This window comes from Silurus meridionalis, chromosome 28 (assembly GCF_014805685.1).
Source record: "Silurus meridionalis isolate SWU-2019-XX chromosome 28, ASM1480568v1, whole genome shotgun sequence".
Classification (NCBI taxonomy): domain Eukaryota; kingdom Metazoa; phylum Chordata; class Actinopteri; order Siluriformes; family Siluridae; genus Silurus; species Silurus meridionalis.
In genome coordinates, this window is record NC_060911.1 from 13,541,433 (window position 1) to 13,562,412 (window position 20,980).

Genomic DNA, 20,980 nt, shown 5'->3' on the forward strand with positions numbered 1-20,980 from the left:
CATCGACCAGCTCCTCCCGTGTATTTCTGGGCTGATTTCCTTAGGATCATTGAGACCCCACGAGGTGAGATCTTGCATGGAGCCCCAGTCCGAGGGAGATTGACAGTCATGTTTAGCTTCTTCCATTTTCTAATGATTGCTCCAACAGTGGACCTTTTTTCACCAAGCTGCTTGGAAATTTCCCTGTAGCCCTTTCCAGCCTTGTGGAGGTGTACAATTTTGTCTCTAGTGTCTTTGGACAGCTCTTTGGTCTTGGCCATGTTAGTAGTTGGATTCTTACTGATTGTATGGGGTGGACAGGTGTCTTTATGCAGCTAACGACCTCAAACAGGTGCATCTAATTTAGGATAATAAATGTAGTGGAGGTGGACATTTTAAAGGCAGACTAACAGGTCTTTGAGGGTCAGAATTCTAACTGATAGACAGGTGTTCAAATACTTATTTGCAGCTGTATCATACAAATAAATAGTTTAAAAATCATATATTGTGATTTCTGGATTTTTTTTTTTAGATTATGTCTCTCACAGTGGACATGCACCTACGATTACAATTTCAGACCCCTCCATGATTTCTAAGTGGGAGAACTTGTAAAATAGCAGGGTGTTCAAATACTTATTTTCCTCACTGTATATATCAGTAGTGGTAGAAGAAAATGTATGAAATGTTGACAGCTAATTCATCTCTCTGTTATAAGGCTTTAATTTTTTTTTTTTTGCTTTTTGATGGAGTAGCAGTCAGACTTCATAGCTATCTCTTACCTTCAGGCCAGAGCAGGCTTCATCTTTAGATTAAGGTTGTGTTGTGTTTTTTTTTCTGATTAAAGCCACCTCGTTTGCTCTGCTTCGAGATTTCAACTTTTGTTTCTTTTCCTGAATCCAAATCGGTCATCAGGCTTTACTCCGGAAATACCGCTCTGCAATTCTGAAGTTGTCGTACAGTGTATTAAATATTTCATCATGGCACGCTTTGAAATCCGCGTCAGAGGTCATAGCTTGCAAACGATTGCGGATGTGGCAGAAAACGTTTAATAGCCAAACAGGTGCTGAATAGACCAAGTTCCATGAAGCCTTGAGATATTCCAGAGTAATGATGGACCATGCTGTTTGTTATTCAAGTAACAAAATGCATTTTAATGAAACACACAGAACCCTATGCAACCAGAGTTATCTTAGCTACAAATAGCAATTACTGGCATGAAAGCTGTTTGTATTACACCAATTAGTCCATCCAAATGACATCCAGGGATTGCAGACCTCAGAAAAAACTATTCTAACATCTTAATTTCGGTTTAGAAAGCTGTAGGATGTGCACGTTAGAAACAAAATTATAAACTGTTAGCACAAAATTGGAGACACACAGCTGTATTTGGATGCTGTAGCATGAAGTTTTCCATTCAATTGAACGAGACCCAAACGTGAGATCTTAGAGTGAAAGATCTCCTGCTATAGAGCTCCAACCCTATTGAAACCCTTTGGGATGGATGTGAAAGATGAATCCACCCCAGGCCTCCTCACCCCACCTACATCAGTACCTCACTTTCCTAATGCCTTCATGGCTGAATGAAACTCCACAAAATCTAGTGGAACATCTTAGACGGTCATTATAACAGCAAATGGAGACTAAATCTGGAATGGGATGTAATAAGCACCATGAGAAGAATTGGAAGAACAATATATGTATTGGCATTTCTTTTTATCTCTTATAATTTTGAAATTTCGGCTGTTGCTCATATTAAATATCAGGATTTAGACTAATATCCATCAATAGCTAAACGTTAAAAATAGTTTAAGCGAATAAATTATACCATGATGTTTTAAGAATGCAATGATAAACCATATGTAGATAAACATTCACAAATATGCCGACTTAATTTTATTTCTGGTTTTCATTTTCATTCCAACCTCATTAATTCTTTTGTGTTGTTTGGGTAAACTTTACTTGCGCTAGTTTTTAGTTTGCATTTACGCCACTTGGCAGTCGCCCTTATCCAGAGCGGCTTACAACGGAGCGGTTGAGGGTAAGACCCTCGTTTAAAGGCCTCACAGCGGCACCTTGGTGATGCTGGGATTCGAAAATGGATGTGTAGAAAGGAATCCAGAGTTTATCGGCGTGTCACCTTGTGAACAAAAAAAGCCATGACGGCTTGATCTGAAAATAATTCAGCTTCGTTCTTTCATCCCTACAGCATTTTTTTCATTTAATTCCTTTTGTGAATTTGACAAAATTCCTAAATGTTCAATCCTCAGACAATTAACAAGACAAATGATTTGAACTGGAAATGCAGAAAAAAACTATTGATGTACGCTATATTTTTATAAACTTTCCATTTTTCTAAATTGTTGCCACCAAACCCAGCTAAAGATCCCAGTTATCCAAGCCATCTGCTTTACGTCTCCATCATAATCATTTGTCTGGATCTCTTTCACCTCTCCTTTCGCACTATATATTGCTTACATGGTGAAATCAGCTCCAGAAATACAATACACTCTCTCATCGAGCTCAACGTGGGATTTGCATATACAGTGCACCGGCGCTATGAAAGCTGCTGGAAAGATGGAAGGGGGGAAAAAAGGAGGTAAATAGCCATTAACATGTTGACTGGAGTATGTCCACTGAGGCCTTGACACCTCCGATGGGATTACGAGTGTCATGTTGATGCATGTTTTGTGTACTCCAGGAGGCTGCAGGGACTTTGAGGGGGCCTTAAAGTGCATATTTATAAGAGATTTGGCTGACCTTGTGTCTGCCTCTGAGCTCCATACTTCCTTTTTTTCATTGAAGAGAGATAATTGTAGATTGCCGGCTTTACGTTAACAGCCATCGATGCTGAGATTCGGGTTAATAAAGCGGAGGGAATGCTCAATACCAACATAGCTGTTCTCGAGCTGTTAATGACAATATATAGATATATATCTTATAGAAAGTGCAGGTATAAGGTAGTTAGTAGAGCCCCGCTCTAAAGGTTTATGCAAAGCACATGGGGTGCGAATATAAAAGTGCATTGTGCAGAGATCATGTGGTAATTATACAGTAATGTAGAAATCTTATTTCTTACTTAATTATGTACCTACTTACTTACTTATATTGCCTGTATACCTTCCAACCCCAAGTATATATATATATTTTTAAACACAAATCATTATTATAGAATTATTTGAGGATGTTATTTTTAAAAAAAGGGAAAAAAAAAAAAAACCTAGGTATTGAAATTCAGCAAAATTATTATTATTATTATTATTATTATTATTATTATTATTATTATTATTATTATCATTATTATTATTATTATTATTACTGTAAAAAATGCACAATAACATAAGAACTAGACATTATGACAATTAGTAAAATAATAAAAAATAGAAATATAAAAGAAAATACGCTTGTAAACTGATAAGAAAAATAAACAAATAATAATTAATAATAATAATAATAATAATAATAATAATAATAATAATAATAATAATAATAATAGCTATATTAAGTTGTTAGAATGTTTTGTATGTTTGCAAGTTTGTATGGAACATTTTAGAATATTATTTTGAGAATAATTATGAATAAAACATATTAAAAAGTTTGGTAAACAAAAGGGATAAACTGTGAGGGAGTCAAATGAAAATGTTCATAATTTCAGGGTGTTGACTTTTTCAACGGAACCTCTAGATCTTACCAGAAGTTACCAGATTCCTCAAGAAACCGAAGTTCAATTCTAATTTTTGTAATCAAGTTTGTGACCTTTATTGAAATGACTAGGTGATTATTTTTAAAGAATATCTGCCATGACATCTTTAGTGATGAAGAAAACAAAATTTCATTTATGGGAATCGAGAGATAGCTTCTAAGTTTTGGTGTCAATGGACTAATTCTGAGTCCACACATGAACACCACAGATGGTGTTCATGGATCCATGGATGGCGGTCTTAGGAAGGTTGAGATTGGAACAAAAAATATATGATGCGTGCATGTAGAGACACCACCTGGCTAGTTCGGTCCAGATATGAAAAGTTATGTTGATGAAGAAGATCACCCTATTGGCAAGAGCAGCCTAGCTCCCCCTACCATGCAGGTCTGACTGCGAAGACTTGCACAATGCTTCTACTCCCATGAAGCCACGATGCCTGATGGTGTATTTATTACATGTGCCTGGACCTGCTTTGCCAAAAGGATCAAATATAGTGAACAAGTTCTATATGAGTGGGTCTACCTGCAATAACCTTGTGACTATGTACGTATGCACTTTAGAAGCTCAGGCTGCGACATCAAGGCTTTGCGTACTAAGCTAAGTGGGTGTGTGCTGCGAGTTAGCACTGTTTAATTGAATACATTCCAAAATTAACCCAGTAAACACCCAGCAAAAGGTGGAGTAGGTGTCACATGGGGGCCCAAGGGGCAAGCAGGCCAGAATCAAGTGCCCACTTAAGTAAGGAACAACAAAAAAGTCTAGGACAAGGAATGAACAAGAACAGGTCAAGTTGGCTGTGACAATGGGTGTGGTCTAGTAGTCTGGAGGAGTATTTACCTTTGGCAAGTGCCTTTATCGAGAGTGACTTACAGTTATATAATTTGTTCAATTGTGCAAGCTTGGTGGTGCTTGAATTCAAATCCACAGCCTTTTAATCAGAATCCAAATGCTAAACCAATCAGAAAAAATTTACCACACTGGGAAGTGTCCAAGGTGACCATGATATATACCCTGCCCACCATGCAGTCACTCTTGCTCTGTTCAGTTCACGGCTCATAAAGCCTCACACTTAGGAACTCCAAAAACCAAGGGTGGAGTGAGGATGGTGGCAAAGCCAATGGGAAAGGCAACAATGAGAGCAAAACAAGGGGGTGGAAGCAATGTCCTTAACTGGGCACACTGAGGGTCACCAAGATCGGGACTTGTGCACATGCCTCCCACTTGGTTCAGTTGATTCTCCATTAGCAGGGCATTTCCCCAGGTGGAGTTGAAAGGAAGGACTTCCCATGCCAACTCCGTCCGTAGTGCTGCCTGGCTAAGGAGTGCAGAAAAACTTGGATCATGTGCAGAGCGAGGGATGGTACCGACTATTTAAATCAGAATATAACAAGTACCATAGATGGGAAAAACCCCAGCAAGCTGTGGCACCATCAGCAAGAGAACTTTATGGGTGGACTAGACTTTTTCTTACACCTGAATGCTTTAACCGGACAAGTGACATTGGATAGTCCACAGTGACATTAACATCACAGATGCTTTTGTAGAACCTTCCTAGCCATTTGTCTGAACATCGGTCTCAAGGGAATAGGTACATCGCCCATTTCCGGGGGCGCCATCATCCCTGCTCGGATTTCTCGCTGTTGCTTGTCTTTAGCAACAAAAAAATTCCATTTTGTATGCTCTTCATCACAGCACAGGGGAACTGTAAATGGCTTTCTGTGTCAGGGCCGTGTGCTGCTCTCTTTTCCCCATGTCAGGGGAGACGGAGGTTGTAAACTTGGCAGAACGTGCCGTCTAGTCCCATCATCGCCGGCGAGTCTGTCTCCTCGCTAATGGAAAGCTGTTTCAAAGTGGGAAGCTGACATCAGTGTTCTTACATCTATCTGTCTGTCTGTCTGTCTGTCTGTCTGTCTGTCTGTCTATCTATCTATCTATCTATCTATCTATCTATCTATCTATCTATCTATCTATCTATCTATCTATCTATCTATCTATCTATCTATCTATCTAGTTCTCTTTTTCTCTTTCTCTCAGAGATGTATCAGTACAGCAAGGTGTTCTTTGAATACCTCTGAATGCCAGATCATAAGCGTGATTATACCGCAATGCTTCAGGGATCTGCTGCAACCCAGATTATCTGTACGTGTAGCTTCTGAGAAAAATAAAGTCGAAGAAAGAACCTGAAGGTTCTACTGAAATCTCTTTTCCCGTTTCCTTTTTTTTTTTGCCTCTGTAAGTGTGTGTTTGTGAATAAGACATTTGCATTCCTCGAGCTCACATGTCAGGCTTGTGTCCTAATGCCTCACACGCACACACACACACACACACACACACACACACACGCAAATGAAGCTAACACTTTCGATCCGGAGACAAATATCGTTGTGTTGACACTTCGTTCGTAGTTCGTCTGCAAGGCGCAGAATTTGGTGCTCGGCGACGATGTGTGATGAATAAACAATGCTGAGGTTTTATCTAACGCTGCACTCACATCCAAATCCACACACCACACTAAGGAATACCTCCTAACTACTTACATTCTACTGCCATCCAGCGGCTGGTGCTGATATTACACCGCTCTGTTGCATTTATTAACCATATAAAGAGAGAAACAGATTTTTAAGATAAGGATGAGGAAAAGTAAAAAAAAATATATATATATATATATATATATATATATATATATATATATATATATATATATATATATAGTATATATTTTTGGTATTATGTTTACATTAACCAGAATGCTATTTTCTGTCTTTTTTTTATTATATTAATTCTTCTTCATTTTGGCTCTTATCTATCTATCTATCTATCTATCTATCTATCTATCTATCTATCTATCTATCTATCTATCTATCTACCTTTTTATCATTTATTATTTTAACATTATTATTATTATTATTATTATTATTATTATTATTATTATTATTATTATTATTATTATATTTAATTTAATTTTATTTGTTTATATATTGTTTTTAATTATATTTATTGAATTCTTCTTCTTCTTTTCTTCTTCTTCTTCTTCTTCTTCTTCTTATATTACTATTAGTAGTATTACTGTTTTTATTTACATATATTAATAATTTATTTAATTATCGTTTACTTTAATATTTATTGAACTATTATTATTTGCCTGTGCTACAATTTCTTTCTTTCTTTCTTTCTTTCTTTCTTTCTTTCTTTCTTTCTTTCTTTCTTTCTTTCATCTCTTCATTTCTGACTGTTAGATTTCTGTATCATTTTGCTTGTTTTCTTTTTCTGCTGTATTTTTCGCCTCCGATTACTTTCTTACTATCCAGTTCTCTTTCTCTCTCTCTCTCTCTCTCTCTCTCTCTCTCTCTCTCTCTCTCTCTCTCTCTCTCTCTTTAGTCTTTTTCTGTGCTCTTGTTTATTCATGAATTTTGTTTTTTATTATTTGTCAATTTTACAGTTTTAACTGTTTATTTGCAGTTCATAATAAGACATCTGTATTTCTGTCTTCACACACTCGCTCTCTCTAACACACACACACACACACACACACACACACACACACACACACACACAGTGATGTTTTTCTTCAGCGAGTCAGACTCAGGCTTGTTGTATGGCTTCAGTTTGATCTCTGACCTCTGTGTTGTTTGCTAATGCAAGTGTGGACGGTTCTGCAGGTAAAGGGCCTGAGACGCTCTTCACCGGCCAGAACCTGAACGATAACGAGTGGCACACGGTCCGAGTCATGAGGAGGGGGAGGAGCATGCAGCTGGCTGTGGATGACTTACAGCCTGCTGAAGGTAAACACCTTCATCTTCCCTTTCACCTTTAACTTCACCTTTATCTCCACCTTCACCTCCACTTTCACATTCAACTTCATCCTCATCTTCACCTTCATTTTCATCTCCACCTTCACCTATTCCTTCACCTTCATCTCCACCTTCACATTCAGCTTCATCCTCATCTTCATGTCCACCTTCATCTCCACCTTCACATTCAACTTCATCCTCATCTTCATGTCCACCTTCATCTCCACCTTCACATTCAACTTCATCCTCATCTTCATGTCCACCTTCATCTCCACCTTCACATTCAACTTCATCCTCATCTTCATGCCCACCTTTACATATACCTTCACATTCAACCTTCATCTGCATCCCCATCCTCACCTTTATTTTCATCTCAATCTTCACCAAATTTTTCTAAAACGTTTAGATTTTTTCCTTCCTTGCTGAATGAAACGAGTACATTAGAAGTGGGTTTAACGAGTCCTGTTGATTAAAAACATCTTTCCTTTCAGATCTGATCAGATTCATTACCACTTTATTTTCTCGCTCTTTATATACAGCTTTAATAATCCACAGCACTGAGGGACGTTCGTGACGCTGCCGGGCTTCAAAACTGCACACGAGTTTAGTTTAGTTTTAAACTTCAGATTTCTGACTCTTTTATTGTATATTTTTCTGTTCGGTTCGATTTTTAGTCTCTTTCTCCAACACATACCCCTTTATCTCTGCTCTGTTCATTCCTCTCCATTTATTCCACTTCACTTCACTAATTTTTTCCCCTCATCTCATTCCTTCCTTCCTTCACCCAGTGTCTGTTTTCCTTTCTTTCTTTTTTTTATTACCCAATGTCTGTTTTCCTTCCTTCCTTCCTTCCTTCCTTCCTTCCTTCCTTCCTTCCTTCCTTCATTCATTCCTTTCTTCCTTTCTTTTATTACCCAATGTCTGTTTTCCTTTCTTCCTTCCTTCCTTCATTCATTCCTTTCTTCCTTTCTTTTATTACCCAATGTCTGTTTTCCTTTCTTCCTTTTTCTTCCTTTTATTACCCAATGTCTGTTTTCCTTCCTTCCTTCCTTCCTTTTATTACCCAATGTATGTTTCCTTCCTTCCTCCCTTCCTTCCTTCCTTCCTTTCTTTTATTACCCAATGTCTGTTTTCCTTTCTTCCCTCTTTTCTTCCTTTTATTACCCAATGTCTGTTTTTTCTCCTTCCTTCCTTCCTTCCTTCCTTCCTTCCTTCCTTCCTTCCTTCCTTCCCTTCTTCCTTCTATTACCCAATGTCTGTTTTCCTTCCTTCCTTCCTTGCTGTATTTAAATGCATTATTTCTGCTGTTGGGAATGGTGATGTATTACTCAGACATGTCTCCGAGCTCTGTTCCTGTGTGTTCCTGTGTGTTCCTGTGTGTTGCTGTGTGAAGGCGAGGTCCCAGGTGACCACACCCAGCTGGAGTTTCACAACATCGAGACAGGGATCATCACAGAGAAGCGCCACCTCTCCACCGTGCCCTCCAACTTCATCGGGCACCTCCAGAGCCTGGTGTTCAACGGCATGGCCTACATCGACCTGTGCAAGAACGGCGACATCGACTACTGCGAGCTGAACGCCATGATCGGCTACAAGAACATCATCGCCGACCCCGTGACCTTCAAGTCACGTTCCAGCTACGTGTCCCTCAGCACTCTGCAGGCCTACTACTCCATGCACCTGTTCTTCCAGTTTAAAACCACGTCTTCGGACGGACTCGTCCTGTACAACAGTGGGGACGGAAACGACTTCATCGTCGTCGAGCTCGTCAAAGGGTGAGGAGATGATCGCCTCCTTCCCTTCATTCTCTCTGTCCTTCTCCTCTTTCTTTCTTTTTTTTCTCCAGTAGAGGAAGCCGCAACCTTCATATCTGATATCAAAATGAACCAAACACTATATAGACCAAAAGTATTCGAAAACCTGACTTTTCCAGCCATCTGTGGTTCTCCCCAAACACACAACTGTATATAAATGTCTTTGGATGATTCTTCTGAGACCCCGAACCTGTTCCAGCATGAAAGAGTGCACAAAGCATTGGGTTGGAGTGGAAGATCTCCTGCTGACTGCACCCCAGACCTCCTCACCTACATCAGTACCTGACTTTATTAACACCCTTGTGGTTGAATTAATCTCCACAAAATCTAGTGGAATATCTTCCTAGAAGAGTGGAGGTTCTAACAGCAAATGGAGATGAAATGTGGAATAGGGTGTTCAAAAAGAAGCACATACCAAATCATAAGCTCAGGCATCCACAAACTTTTGTCCATATCGTGTAGATTTCTTGTATATCGTTTTTTTCTTTTCCTTCATTATTCATATTCCTTTCCCTTTCCCCCATAGTTCTATTATAAAATACACAGCACATTTTCTTTTTATTTATTTGTTTATTTATTCTCTTATTTATTTAATCCTAATTGTTTTTGTTTATTTTATTTTTTTTCCTACCTTTTTTCCTGTAATAATAAATTTTCACTCATTCACGTTTCTTTCTTCTGCCACCAGATGGCAGTCTAGACCACCTCTTCCCCCTCTTATTGTCTTCCTTCATTCCTCATTCAATTTTTTTAATTCATTGCGTTTATTCATTCTTTCCATCTTTTTTCTTTTTTCAATTGCTTTTTTTTTTTTTTTTTTTACAAAATGGTAGAAGCCACACAAATTCAAGATTTTCCTTTTTCTTTTATGTCTATTTAACTTTTTCTTTTCTCACTTATTATTTTTCTCTCTTCTTGCTGTAATTCTTTTTCTTTTTCTTTTCTTCATTCTTTTCTCTATTTATGCCGCTGTTCTAATTTTGCCTCCAGTCTCTTATGTATTTATTTATTTATTTATTTATTTATTTACTTTATTTTTCCTAATTCTCTTTTTTTTACCTTTCTTTCTATTTTCTTTTCATTCTAGTCTGCATTTCTTTCTTCTGCTTTCTTCAGGTCCACTAGATGGCAGTATAGACCACCTATTTTCCCCTTTCTTATTTTCTTCCTTTTTCTTTTCTACATATTTTAGTTAACTAGTTACTCTAATTCGGTTTTTTTTGTTTTGTTTTGTTTTGTTTTGTAGAGTGTATTATTTACTTATAATTTGTTTTTGTTACAAATGGTAGAAGCCACACAATTTCAAGATTTTCTTTCTTTCTATTGGTTCTATTTTACCTTTCTTTCTTTCTTTCTTTCTTTCTTTCTTTCTTTCTTTCTTTCTTTCTTTCTTTCTTTCTTTTCTCTCTTTCTCTTTTTCTTTTCATCAATTTTGAATACTCATTTTATTTTACTATTTCCTTTTCATTTATTTTAATTCAGTTTTTTTATTCATTCTTTATTCATTCTCTCGCTCCGTACATCCTTCCAGCTACTATTTCCATTTTTTGCCTTCATTGCATCATCTCTCTTCATTACATTCTTCTAAATTTGCCTATCTATCTATCTATCTATCTATCTATCTATCTATCTATCTATCTATCTATCTATCTATCTATCTATCTATCTATCTATCTATCTATCACACATTCTTTCTTTATTCCTTTATTTTTTCATTCTTAATTTCTTCCTTTCATCTCTCCATTCATTCTTTCTTGTGATCCTTTTTATTTCTTTCTCTCCTTCATTCATTTCTCATTTCTTCTTTCCAATCCATTTTCTCCTTCCACTTTCCCCACTCGGTTAAGATTATAGTATTTTTTTCATTCTTCGTTTGTTTGTTTTAGTTTTATTTCCTTTAATCGAGAGACTTCATCCGACATAAAAAGAAAACCGGAAGTGAGGAAATTTCTCAGGATTGACACCAAACCTGTGACTTAATGTAAACGTTTGAATTATGAATAATATTCTTCCCCTCCATCCCTCCTTCCAGCTACCTGCACTACGTAGCAGACCTGGGTAACGGTGCTCACCTCATTAAAGGGAACTCCAACAAGCCTCTGAACGATAACCACTGGCACAACGTCATGATCTCCAGAGACACCAACAACCTGCACATGGTCAAGATCGACACTAAGGTCACCACACAGACCACCGTCGGAGCCAAAAACCTTGACCTGAAGGGTACGACATCTGCACAAACATCTGCATTGAATTAGGGTTTATTGATTTCCTCTGTGGACTTTTCGGGTTGTTGTTCTACGTGAGCATGGATGTACGAGGTGGAGGTGGAGGTGAATAACCACCCGGTGTGAAGTGCATTATCTATCTAGCCTTGAACTAACATCTCAAACCGTGGTCACTTCCCAGCATTGACGAATGAACATATCATCGATGTACAAAATAGTAATGGAATCATTTTAGTGACTCGGTTCTTTGAATCTTGTTCATCGAAAAAAATTCCTTTGTTTTGAGTCATTTGGTTCATTTGCACAGAAATTACATTTGATTTACTATATTAGATCCCCAACACATCTACATACACCAACTTTCACTATAGTTCCAATAACTATATACATGTATATATAACTGCATATCATCTATGGGAGTCACGTGAATCAAAAGAACGAACGACTCAGACTAGAAGAGTCGAGATGTAAATGACTCAGTTCTGTTTCCTGTCCGAGATTTTGCGATGCTTCACTCGTGTGCGCGTAGTAAAAAAAAATTAAAATGAACGAGTCACTTTTTGAGATGATTCGTTCTTATGAGTCACATTAAAATGACTTATTAAAATGAATGAATTGTTCATGAACGACCCGTCATTACTGCCAAAGTCTGTCTTTTTTCAAATCCGGCTCATTGGATTAGATTAGATAGAGGATTCTGCTGCTTCAAATCACACCCATTTATAAAGTAGTGCCGTGAGCTTTATTTATTCAAATGGTATCGAATAAAAACGGGAAAAATGGTGTATAACTGTTTCGCATTCCTTTAAATAATGGATCTGTTGATGTTAACAACTGGTGCTGTTTTTCTTTTCCAGTTCCTCAAGCCATTTATCGAGTCAAACCTCCATGGAGCTCAGGGAGGTCATTAGGAAATGTGTACAATGTGAAATTCTGCCTTCGAATACCCCAGCGATGTTAGGAAGCAGGGGTCAGCCATCATACAACACCCCTCGAACACAAAGCGTTAAGGGTCTTGCTCAAGAGCCCAAGAGTGGCATCTTGGCGATACCAGGGCTTTGAACCCCTGACCTTCTGATCAGTAACCCAAAGTCTTACTTACCAGGGCTTGAACCATGGTTACATGTGTGTTTCCTGATTTCCTGTGTTCAATACTGGATGCAAACCTGAACTTCCAGCCAATCAAACACAAGCATTTGGGCTGACTATAGATTTTATGGTTAAGAAAAACGGAAATGCTTTATAGTCTCTATTTAAGATACATTCTCATGCTAGGCCTCATGCTAATGCACTCATTAAGAGCACCCTCAGTGTGCTGTGTGTTGTTTTCTTTAGTACTAAATTAGTTTTTTTGTTTTGTCATTCACCTTCCAAGACCCAGGATGGGAAAAGGGAATATATAAAAGTATTTTTTTGGCCTGATAGACTAAGGCTCTAAGCAAAACGTGCTCAAGGAGATTTGGTGCAGTGCAGGGAGCAATAAATAGTAAAAATAATAATAATAATAAAAATAAAATAAAAATAAAGAGGTTTTCATTTGACTCGTTTTCTAATTAATGTTATTTTGTATACAGCTGCAGTTCAGTGCTATGGCCACTAGAGGCCACTATTGCATGGGCAAAGTCAGTGTGCAATCTTTCTCTCAGTTTCTTTTTTTGTTGTGTTTCTAGTTTTCATTCTTCCTTTTGTTCTTTTAAAACAAACGTTTCTTTTTCTTTATTTTTTTATTTGTTTTCTTTCATTTTGACATTTCTCCGTTTTCCTCTCCACAGGAGATCTCTACATTGGGGGCGTGGCTAAAGAGATGTACAAAGAGCTTCCCAAACTGGTTCATGCCCAAGAGGGATTTCAGGGCTGCCTGGCATCAGTGGACCTGAACGGGCGTCTGCCCGACCTCATCTCGGACGCTCTCACCTGCGTGGGGCAAATCGAGAGAGGCTGCGAAGGTCAGAACTTTACTCACTACCCAACATCTAGAACTTTCATCCTACTTTCATTCGTTTTTTATCCATGTCTTGCCCTTTTTTATCTATTTCTTAACAATCTCTCATCTGTTTTATTGTCTGTCTTTTATCCATCTTTTGTCTATTATTCATATCTCATCTCTTTCCTCTTTCCTTCACTCATCCATCTCTCATCAGTCTCTTATCCATCTTCTTATCCCTCACTTATTCACCTCCCATCCCTCCCTCATCTGTCTCTTTTCCATCTCCTATCAATCTCTTATCTGTTTCTTATCCATATCTCATCTCTTTCTCAACTTTCACTCATCTATATCTCATCCCTCTCCCATCGGTCTCTTCTCCACCTCTCAACCATCTTGCATCTGCCTTTTATCTATCTCATCCCACTCTCACTCATTCACCTCTCATCCTTCACTCATCTGTCTGTAGTCCATCTGTTATTCCTTTCTCATTCAACTCATCTATTTCTCATCTGTATTATCTGTACTTTCTTCATCTCTCATCCATCCTTTATTTGTTTCTTCATATCTCATCTCTTTCTCAACCTTGACTCCTCCATCTCACATCCCTCTCTCATCAATTTCTTATCTTTTTCCATTTATCATCCCCAACTCATTCATCTCTCATCCATCTCTCTACCATCATGAATCTCTTATCAGCATCTCATCCATCGTTCATCCCTCCATCTGTCTATCTCTTTCTCAACCTTCACGCCTCCAGCTCTCTTTAGACTCTTATCCATCTCTCATCCCTTAATCATTCATCTCCCATGCCTCCCTCATGTCTCTTATCTGCCTCTAGTCTATTTCTCATCTATTTCTTTATCCATCTCACATCCCTCTATAATCAGTCATTTAACCTACTCATCCATTTCTCCTCCCTTACTCATCCTTCACTCATCCATTTCTCATTACACTTCCATGTCTCTCATCTGCACAGGATTGTTTGTTTTTCTCTTTTATACATTTCTCATTCATCTCTCATCAAGCACTCATTCATTTTTCTAAAATCATTCATCTTTCAGCTGTCACTCTTCACATTTCTTTTGTCAAATTTTTTTCTTTCACAGTTGTAATTCAGCAGATTGAAGAAGGTTGTGTGTGTTTGTGTGTTTGTGGTTCAGGCCCCAGCACCACATGTCAGGAGGATTCGTGTGCTAATCAGGGTGTGTGTCTGCAGCAGTGGGAAGGCTTCAGCTGTGACTGCAGCATGACGTCGTTCGGAGGACATCAGTGCAACGATGGTGAGTCAAATCATCTCCGCCCCTAAATCTCAGAGTTTCAATGCCCAGGGTGGGTCCAAACCAGGGCTGGAGTGATGGATAGTCTAGGCTTTCTTGAAATAAGACCCAGTAGAACAGGTGAACACACATGCAGAAATAAATTATATGGAAATTTTTTGGTGATTTATGCCTAATTCCTCTCAAAAAAAAAATCTTCACTCGGACAAGAAAGAAAGAAAACTTTTTACCTGAAGACACAGGGACATAATGACCAAGCCAAGAAACTGAGTCACGTTGGGGGATTTATATACACACAGACAATTAAACACAGGTGCCAGCAATTAACCAAACAACCTCGGGAAAAATAATCTGAGGGATTAATGGGGACATCTGGTGGACAAAGAGAGCAACCCTGATACAAACCCAAGTCCTGACCCTCACATCAGGAGTCTGTTATACGCCGGGGGGGAGAAAAGAAAGAAAGAAAGAAAGAAAGAAAGAAAGAAAGAAAGAAAGAAAGAAAGAAAGAAAGAAAGAAATGGAAGGAGGAAAGAGGAAAGAGGAAAAGGTCAACAAGAAAGAAAGAAAAGGATGCAGGAAAGAAAGAAAGAAAGAAAGAAAGAAAGAAAGAAAGAAAGAAAGAAAGAAAGAAAGAAAGAAAGAAAGAAATGGAAGGAGGAAAGAGGTAAAGGTAAACAAGAAAGAAAAGAACAAAGAAAGAAAAGCATGCAGGAATGGTGGGAGGGAAAGAAAGAAAGAAAGAAAGAAAGAAAGAAAGAAAGAAAGAAAGAAAGAAAGAAAGAAAGAAAGAAATGGAAGGAGGAAAGAGGAAAGAGGAAAAGGTCAACAAGAAAGAAAGAAAAGGATGCAGGAAAGAAAGAAAGAAAGAAAGAAAGAAAGAAAGAAAGAAAGAAAGAAAGAAAGAAAGAAAGAAAGAAAGAAAGAAATGGAAGGAGGAAAGAGGTAAAGGTAAACAAGAAAGAAAAGAACAAAGAAAGAAAAGCATGCAGGAAAGGTGGGAGGAAAAGAAAGAAAGAAAGAAAGAAAGAAAGAAAGAAAGAAAGAAAGAAAGAAAGAAAGAAAGAAAGAAAGAAAGAAAAGGACGGAGGGAGGAAAAAGAAACACAAGAGCAAAATAAATTAAAGTTTGCATGTGTGCTTATGAGTTGTATGTACACGTGTGTGTGTGTGTGTGTGTGTGTGTGTGTGTGTGTGTGTGTGTGTGTGTGTGTGTGTGTGTGTGTGTGATATTTATTACGTTGTGAGTAAACACTGGTGTACACTGCAGTATAATTAATAGTAAGATGAGGCCCACACTCTGCTTTCACCCTTCACACTATCACATCTAACAGATGGCCTTTAGTGAAGCACAGAGCTGAGCATCTACACACACACACACACACACACACACACACACACACAGTAAACAACAAGCTTGCCAACACACATACAGAGAAATGATGCTTTAATAGGCATCTATCTATCTATCTATCTATCTATCTATCTATCTATCTATCTATCTATCTATCTATCTATCTATCTATCTATCTATCCCTGTACTCTGCATACACCACAATATTTTGCCAGTGCTTAAATCACATTGTATTTATTTATTTTTTGTCCATTTATAGTCACATGACAGGGTGTAGACCATCTACACAACACTTATAGCAGTATAGTAGTTGGGGAAGTGGGAGCTCAGTGGTTAGAATGTTGGAGACAAAAGGTTCAAATCCCAGCACCACCAAACTTCTGCAGGGGCCCTTGCGCAAGGCCCTTAACCCTCAACTGCTCAGTCATATAAGAGATATAATTGTAAGTTGCCATAAATGTAAATGTAAATAGCAGCTTTAAACAATCGTTCCTTCACCGGTCAGTCAGTGCAGCTAGAAGGAGCAGGAAGCTCATCCTGGCTCATGTTGTATCTATTTGTCTCCTTTTTTCTCAGTTCATCTTCATGTTCAAGAGACTTTTCCAGCCTCTGGAAACTGGGTATTAAAGTTACTAAAAATAAACAGCTCATTGCTCATGCTGCATTTGTTTGTCCGGTTGATATCAGAGGAAGGTTCCAGAAGCAATTCTTCTCCTTCCACAATTGTTAAATCAAGTTTACTGGAGGCTTTAAGTTCTGAGTGAGAATCTCAAACTTTACATCTGAATCTCAGAGCATTTTCTCTGCATGTCATTCCATGTCACACCTCCAGGTGGTGATATTCTTCAAATCCGAAACACGCGACGAAGCACTCGATCAAGCAATTTATTTCAACCTTACAATCAGCATCTCATTTGCTCGAAACCCCATTTAGTCTCCACATGTGCCCACAATATGTTCTGTAATATCACACAATATGCTTGTCGGGTTGTGGAGCGCGTGACCCCCCCTCCACTCCGTATCATTTTATATCCGATACTTTATTTCCCCATATGCTCCCTTTTTCACAGTGTGTTTATGCATATGCATAGGAACGTCGTGATTCATCAGGAGGTTTATGAGCTCCGAGCCCTTGCCCCCTCCTCCTCCTCTTCCTCCTCCTCCAACTTCTCCACACTTCATTTGCCATATGTGGAGTAAGCGACGCCCTTGAAACGCTAATGCTGGCAAACTTGCCTTTTAAAACTCATTTGTAAAACAGGGACGACGGAAAATGCAAATGACGTCCCGGTGTTGGTGACATGTTCACAGAAACCAGGATAGATGATGGTGTGTGTTATAAAAAAAAAAATCTTTGTCGCACTTTTTTTTTTTTTTTTATGTTAAGGCTAACTGGCTAACAGGCTAACAGGCAGTTAACACTGTGTAGACTGATTGTGTCTCTACTGATGATAACATGACCAATGATATTAACATTTACCCAAACTCTATAAATGATTAAGGTGTGAATAAATTAGGCGATAATAATAATCCTAACAATAACAAATGGTTAAAAACGTTCCTGCAATTATCATTAAATAAAAAGAAAGAAATGCAAGAATGCAATTTATAAAATGTTATATATTTTTTTATAATTTAATTTTATTGCTTTTTTTTTATCTCTCTCTCTCTCTCTTTATATATATATATATATATATATATATATATATATATATATATATATATATACACATTTTAAAAATATATTTAGCAAAATCTCCAGTACATGGTTTTGGCTTCATATGCAGTGCTTGAAAATATTATTTTATTGGTAATATCTAAACAAATGTTCTTCAGAAAGAAAGAAGTTTGGTTCCCAAATGTCCTCATGTAAGGATCCTCCCAAGATATGAATCAGATCGGCCTAAATTAGTTATGTGAGGTGACCAAGGATGTCACCATTTTTCCCTGAGTTTCAGCCCTTCTTGTGCTTTTTCTACACTTGCAGATACTTTAAGCCAAAATTGTCTCACTGCACTGAAATCCTTCTACAATTACAATCTACAATATTGTAGGATGAAAATCCCCCAAAAGCACAATAAAGCGAGCTCAAAGAACTCTTTATTCAAGCCATCCACATTAGTAGTGGAGCGCCGTTCGTGCTGCATTGTAGTTCTCCGGTTCAGCCTTGAGGTGGCACTCTGGTATCAGAATCCGCTTCGGAAATCTCTAAAACCTCAGGAGGTGGTTGTAGTTCTAATTACGCAGATGAAAGAGCTAGTGGATCGCTTTAACAATTGGAAATTGTGTGTGTGAGTGTGGCCCAATCAACTTGATCATCTCGTGAACATGTCTTCTAGCCGCTCTTTATAGAACCCAAAAAAAAAAAAGCAATCAAAAAGCCATGCTGCTTCCTAACCAAGTTGAGCTGATTGCCTTTGACAAAGTGGATAAAACTCTCTAAAGGAGAACAAAAAGAAAGGAAAAAGCCAAGATCAGTCGTGTTGGAAGTCACGCCTGTTTCTTCGCGGCAGAACTGAAAAAAATAGAAGAAGAAGAAGAGGAACTATGAGTAGGGGAAGGAGGAGGGTGGGAAACTTGCACTCGGATTGTCTCTGGTGGTCTGCAATGATTTGTGGCACTGTTTGTAAGAACAGGCTATGCTGATTTGAGCCTGGAGCTTGAATTCTTGCATAAACACACGCACACATACAAAAAAAGAACTTTCCCATTCAAGACTTCCTGGTCGAAATTTAGAAAGTTGCCGGATGAGTGGGTTGTGCAAATCCTGCTGGGGGAGGCAGAGGCTTGCTTGAAGTGACGTCATCCAAGTCGTCAGAGGAAAAGAAGCCAAAGTACGTGCGCGACTTGAGGACTTGAGGACCTACGCAACTTGTCGACAATTTGATTTCTCCTTTGAGGGTTTCTTCTGATGAAGGAGACCATGGAACCAAACTAAAGACCCCCACCCCCCCTTATGAGTAAAACAGCAAATTCCTCTTGCCGTTCTTTTTTTTTTTTTTTTTTTGAGACACTAAAAATGGGAAATAATTGGGCCGGGAAAGAGCGAGAAAGCACACCCTAGCATGCATTTCTTTTTTCCTCCTCGGTTTTTTGTCTGCAATGCACAGTGCAGCCTTTCCATTTGCATAGCCTCATCTCCCGATCTCGATCTCTTTCTCTGTCTCGCTTGCTCCTTTGCTGGATGCTGAAGCTGAGACTCCCCCTCCCTCCTTCCTTCCCTCTTTTTTTCTATTTTCCCTCTCCCTCTCTCCTCGCTCGCACCCTCCCTCCCTCTCCTCCTTCTGCTCTCTCTCTCTCACATAAACCTCCGGAGCTGCATTGCCGATGCCTCGTGGCCACGGACTGCCTCAGCTCCAGCTGTTCCCGCGTTCCTCACGGAGTAGAGCCGGTCTCCTTTGCACAGACACAACTCTCTAGCTGTCAGGACCGGGAATGCACCTTGCACTTTGGATCATCAGGGACTGCGAGAGCGTTTCTCAGGATATCGTGCGATAGATCCCAGGGAGAAAGTTTTGCATCCAGACTCGAGGCGGTCAAAAAAATTATCTGGCTTGTATCCTCTTTTTTAGTTGATTCCTCTTACCTTTAGGAGTTGCTGGCCACCAAGTACGGAGAGGTTCCTTGAGATTTCCTTGTTCACAAGTGTTATTACTTTCACCTCCGTGTGCGTGAGTGTGTGTGTGTGTGTGTGTGTGTGGTGAGGTGGGAAATTGAGCAAGCTGTAGGGAATAGACTCGGATTGCTCGTTCCAGCTCCAAGAGTGCCCTCGTTTAGTTTTTTTTTCTTTCTTTGTGCTTTGTTCGTTTTTCCATCATCGGAAAACTGGATTTTCTCTGACTGAGGAACTAACAAGAATCGCCTTCGCTTATCTAGCTCGGGCTTCATTCACACTTCTGGTTGCTTCCCCTGTGGATTATCGTACCATTTTCTTTGGCATACAGGGTATATGTGTATGAGGAGCATGGGCCTCCGGGAACGCTGAATCCCAAGTCTGTCCTGTTACTCTCTCCCTCCTGTTCTCTCATCTTGGGGGATGATGCCTGGGGGCTGGAGCCCTGAGGCTCTTGTCTGGCCCTCGGCTGGCCGTGTGGCACTTTGCCTTGTAACCCTGACCCTTGGGGTGACATGGGGATCTCATCATGCAAGGCCAGGCAAACATCATCACACAGTCCCGGTTGCCATCCACAGATTACCTGCTTCGCTTCGTGCAGGACATGGTGGGTATCTGGTAATCCCTTCTTTTTTCTTGGTTACTATCTTTTTTTGTATTTTTTGTGTTTTACCACTGAGGCTAATATCAGATTAGCTTGATCCCTATTTGTCTGCCTCAGCACATTATGATTACATCTATATCCCTGCGCTCACTGTGCAGATTAACTGGGATTACAGGGCCAAACTTGCCGCATGCTGTATTCTTGGCCCGTCTCCGAATTGAGCCGTGTGTTGTTGCAATTGTGGAGGAACATGTGGGAGAAAGAGGAAAGATCTGAACGAGGAAATGCACCAATAAATATTTGCATACGAGCAAAGACATCATCGCGATACTCAAGTGCTTTTGCTAAGCCAACTCTTTATGCGTATGTGGGAGCTTTGACGTACAAGTGACGCTGGTCCCTGTTTCTTAATTCTAGAAAGTTGATCTTATTTATAAATATCTTTACGCTAAACAAGGACGGTTTAATGGCCGCATCGGTGATGGCGACACTCCGAAACCAAGGTTTTAGGCAGGATTTAGTTCGCGGAGAGCTGATTGGGTGCTGTGAGGTTTCGAGTCTTGCTGAGGCAGCTGGAGAACCAATTAGGCTGCTAGGCTGGTGTCTGCCTGTGAGACACACACACACACACACACACAGAGATACAAATCCACAAGACCTTTTCAGTCATCTCTCAATGGAAAAGCAGGTACAT

The 20,980-nt window shown here is 39.1% G+C and overlaps 1 protein-coding gene and 1 long non-coding RNA gene across 31 annotated transcripts in view; one reads left to right on the forward strand and one right to left on the reverse strand.

Moving 5' to 3' along the window:
- The window catches only part of LOC124381709 (neurexin-1a-like), a 316,092-nt gene that overhangs the window by 135,580 nt on the left and 159,532 nt on the right, over positions 1-20,980 (forward strand). For 26 of the 30 annotated variants that reach the window (XM_046843553.1, XM_046843558.1, XM_046843570.1 and 23 more), the window contains 5 exons: positions 7,339-7,461; positions 8,864-9,245; positions 11,317-11,507; positions 13,285-13,458; positions 14,600-14,719. In XM_046843553.1, coding sequence (XP_046699509.1) covers positions 7,339-7,461; positions 8,864-9,245; positions 11,317-11,507; positions 13,285-13,458; positions 14,600-14,719 — 990 coding nt within the window. Of the gene's footprint in view, positions 1-7,338; positions 7,462-8,863; positions 9,246-11,316; positions 11,508-13,284; positions 13,459-14,599; positions 14,720-19,371; positions 20,290-20,980 lie in introns of those variants that run through there. The other 4 variants (XM_046843580.1, XM_046843581.1, XM_046843582.1 and 1 more) reach the window with 2 other exon arrangements.
- On the reverse strand, positions 14,514-15,220 carry LOC124381710. The gene is made up of 2 exons (XR_006924917.1): positions 14,947-15,220; positions 14,514-14,811 (listed from the first exon to the last, which is right to left on the reverse strand). It is a non-coding gene; the product is annotated as an uncharacterized LOC124381710 (long non-coding RNA).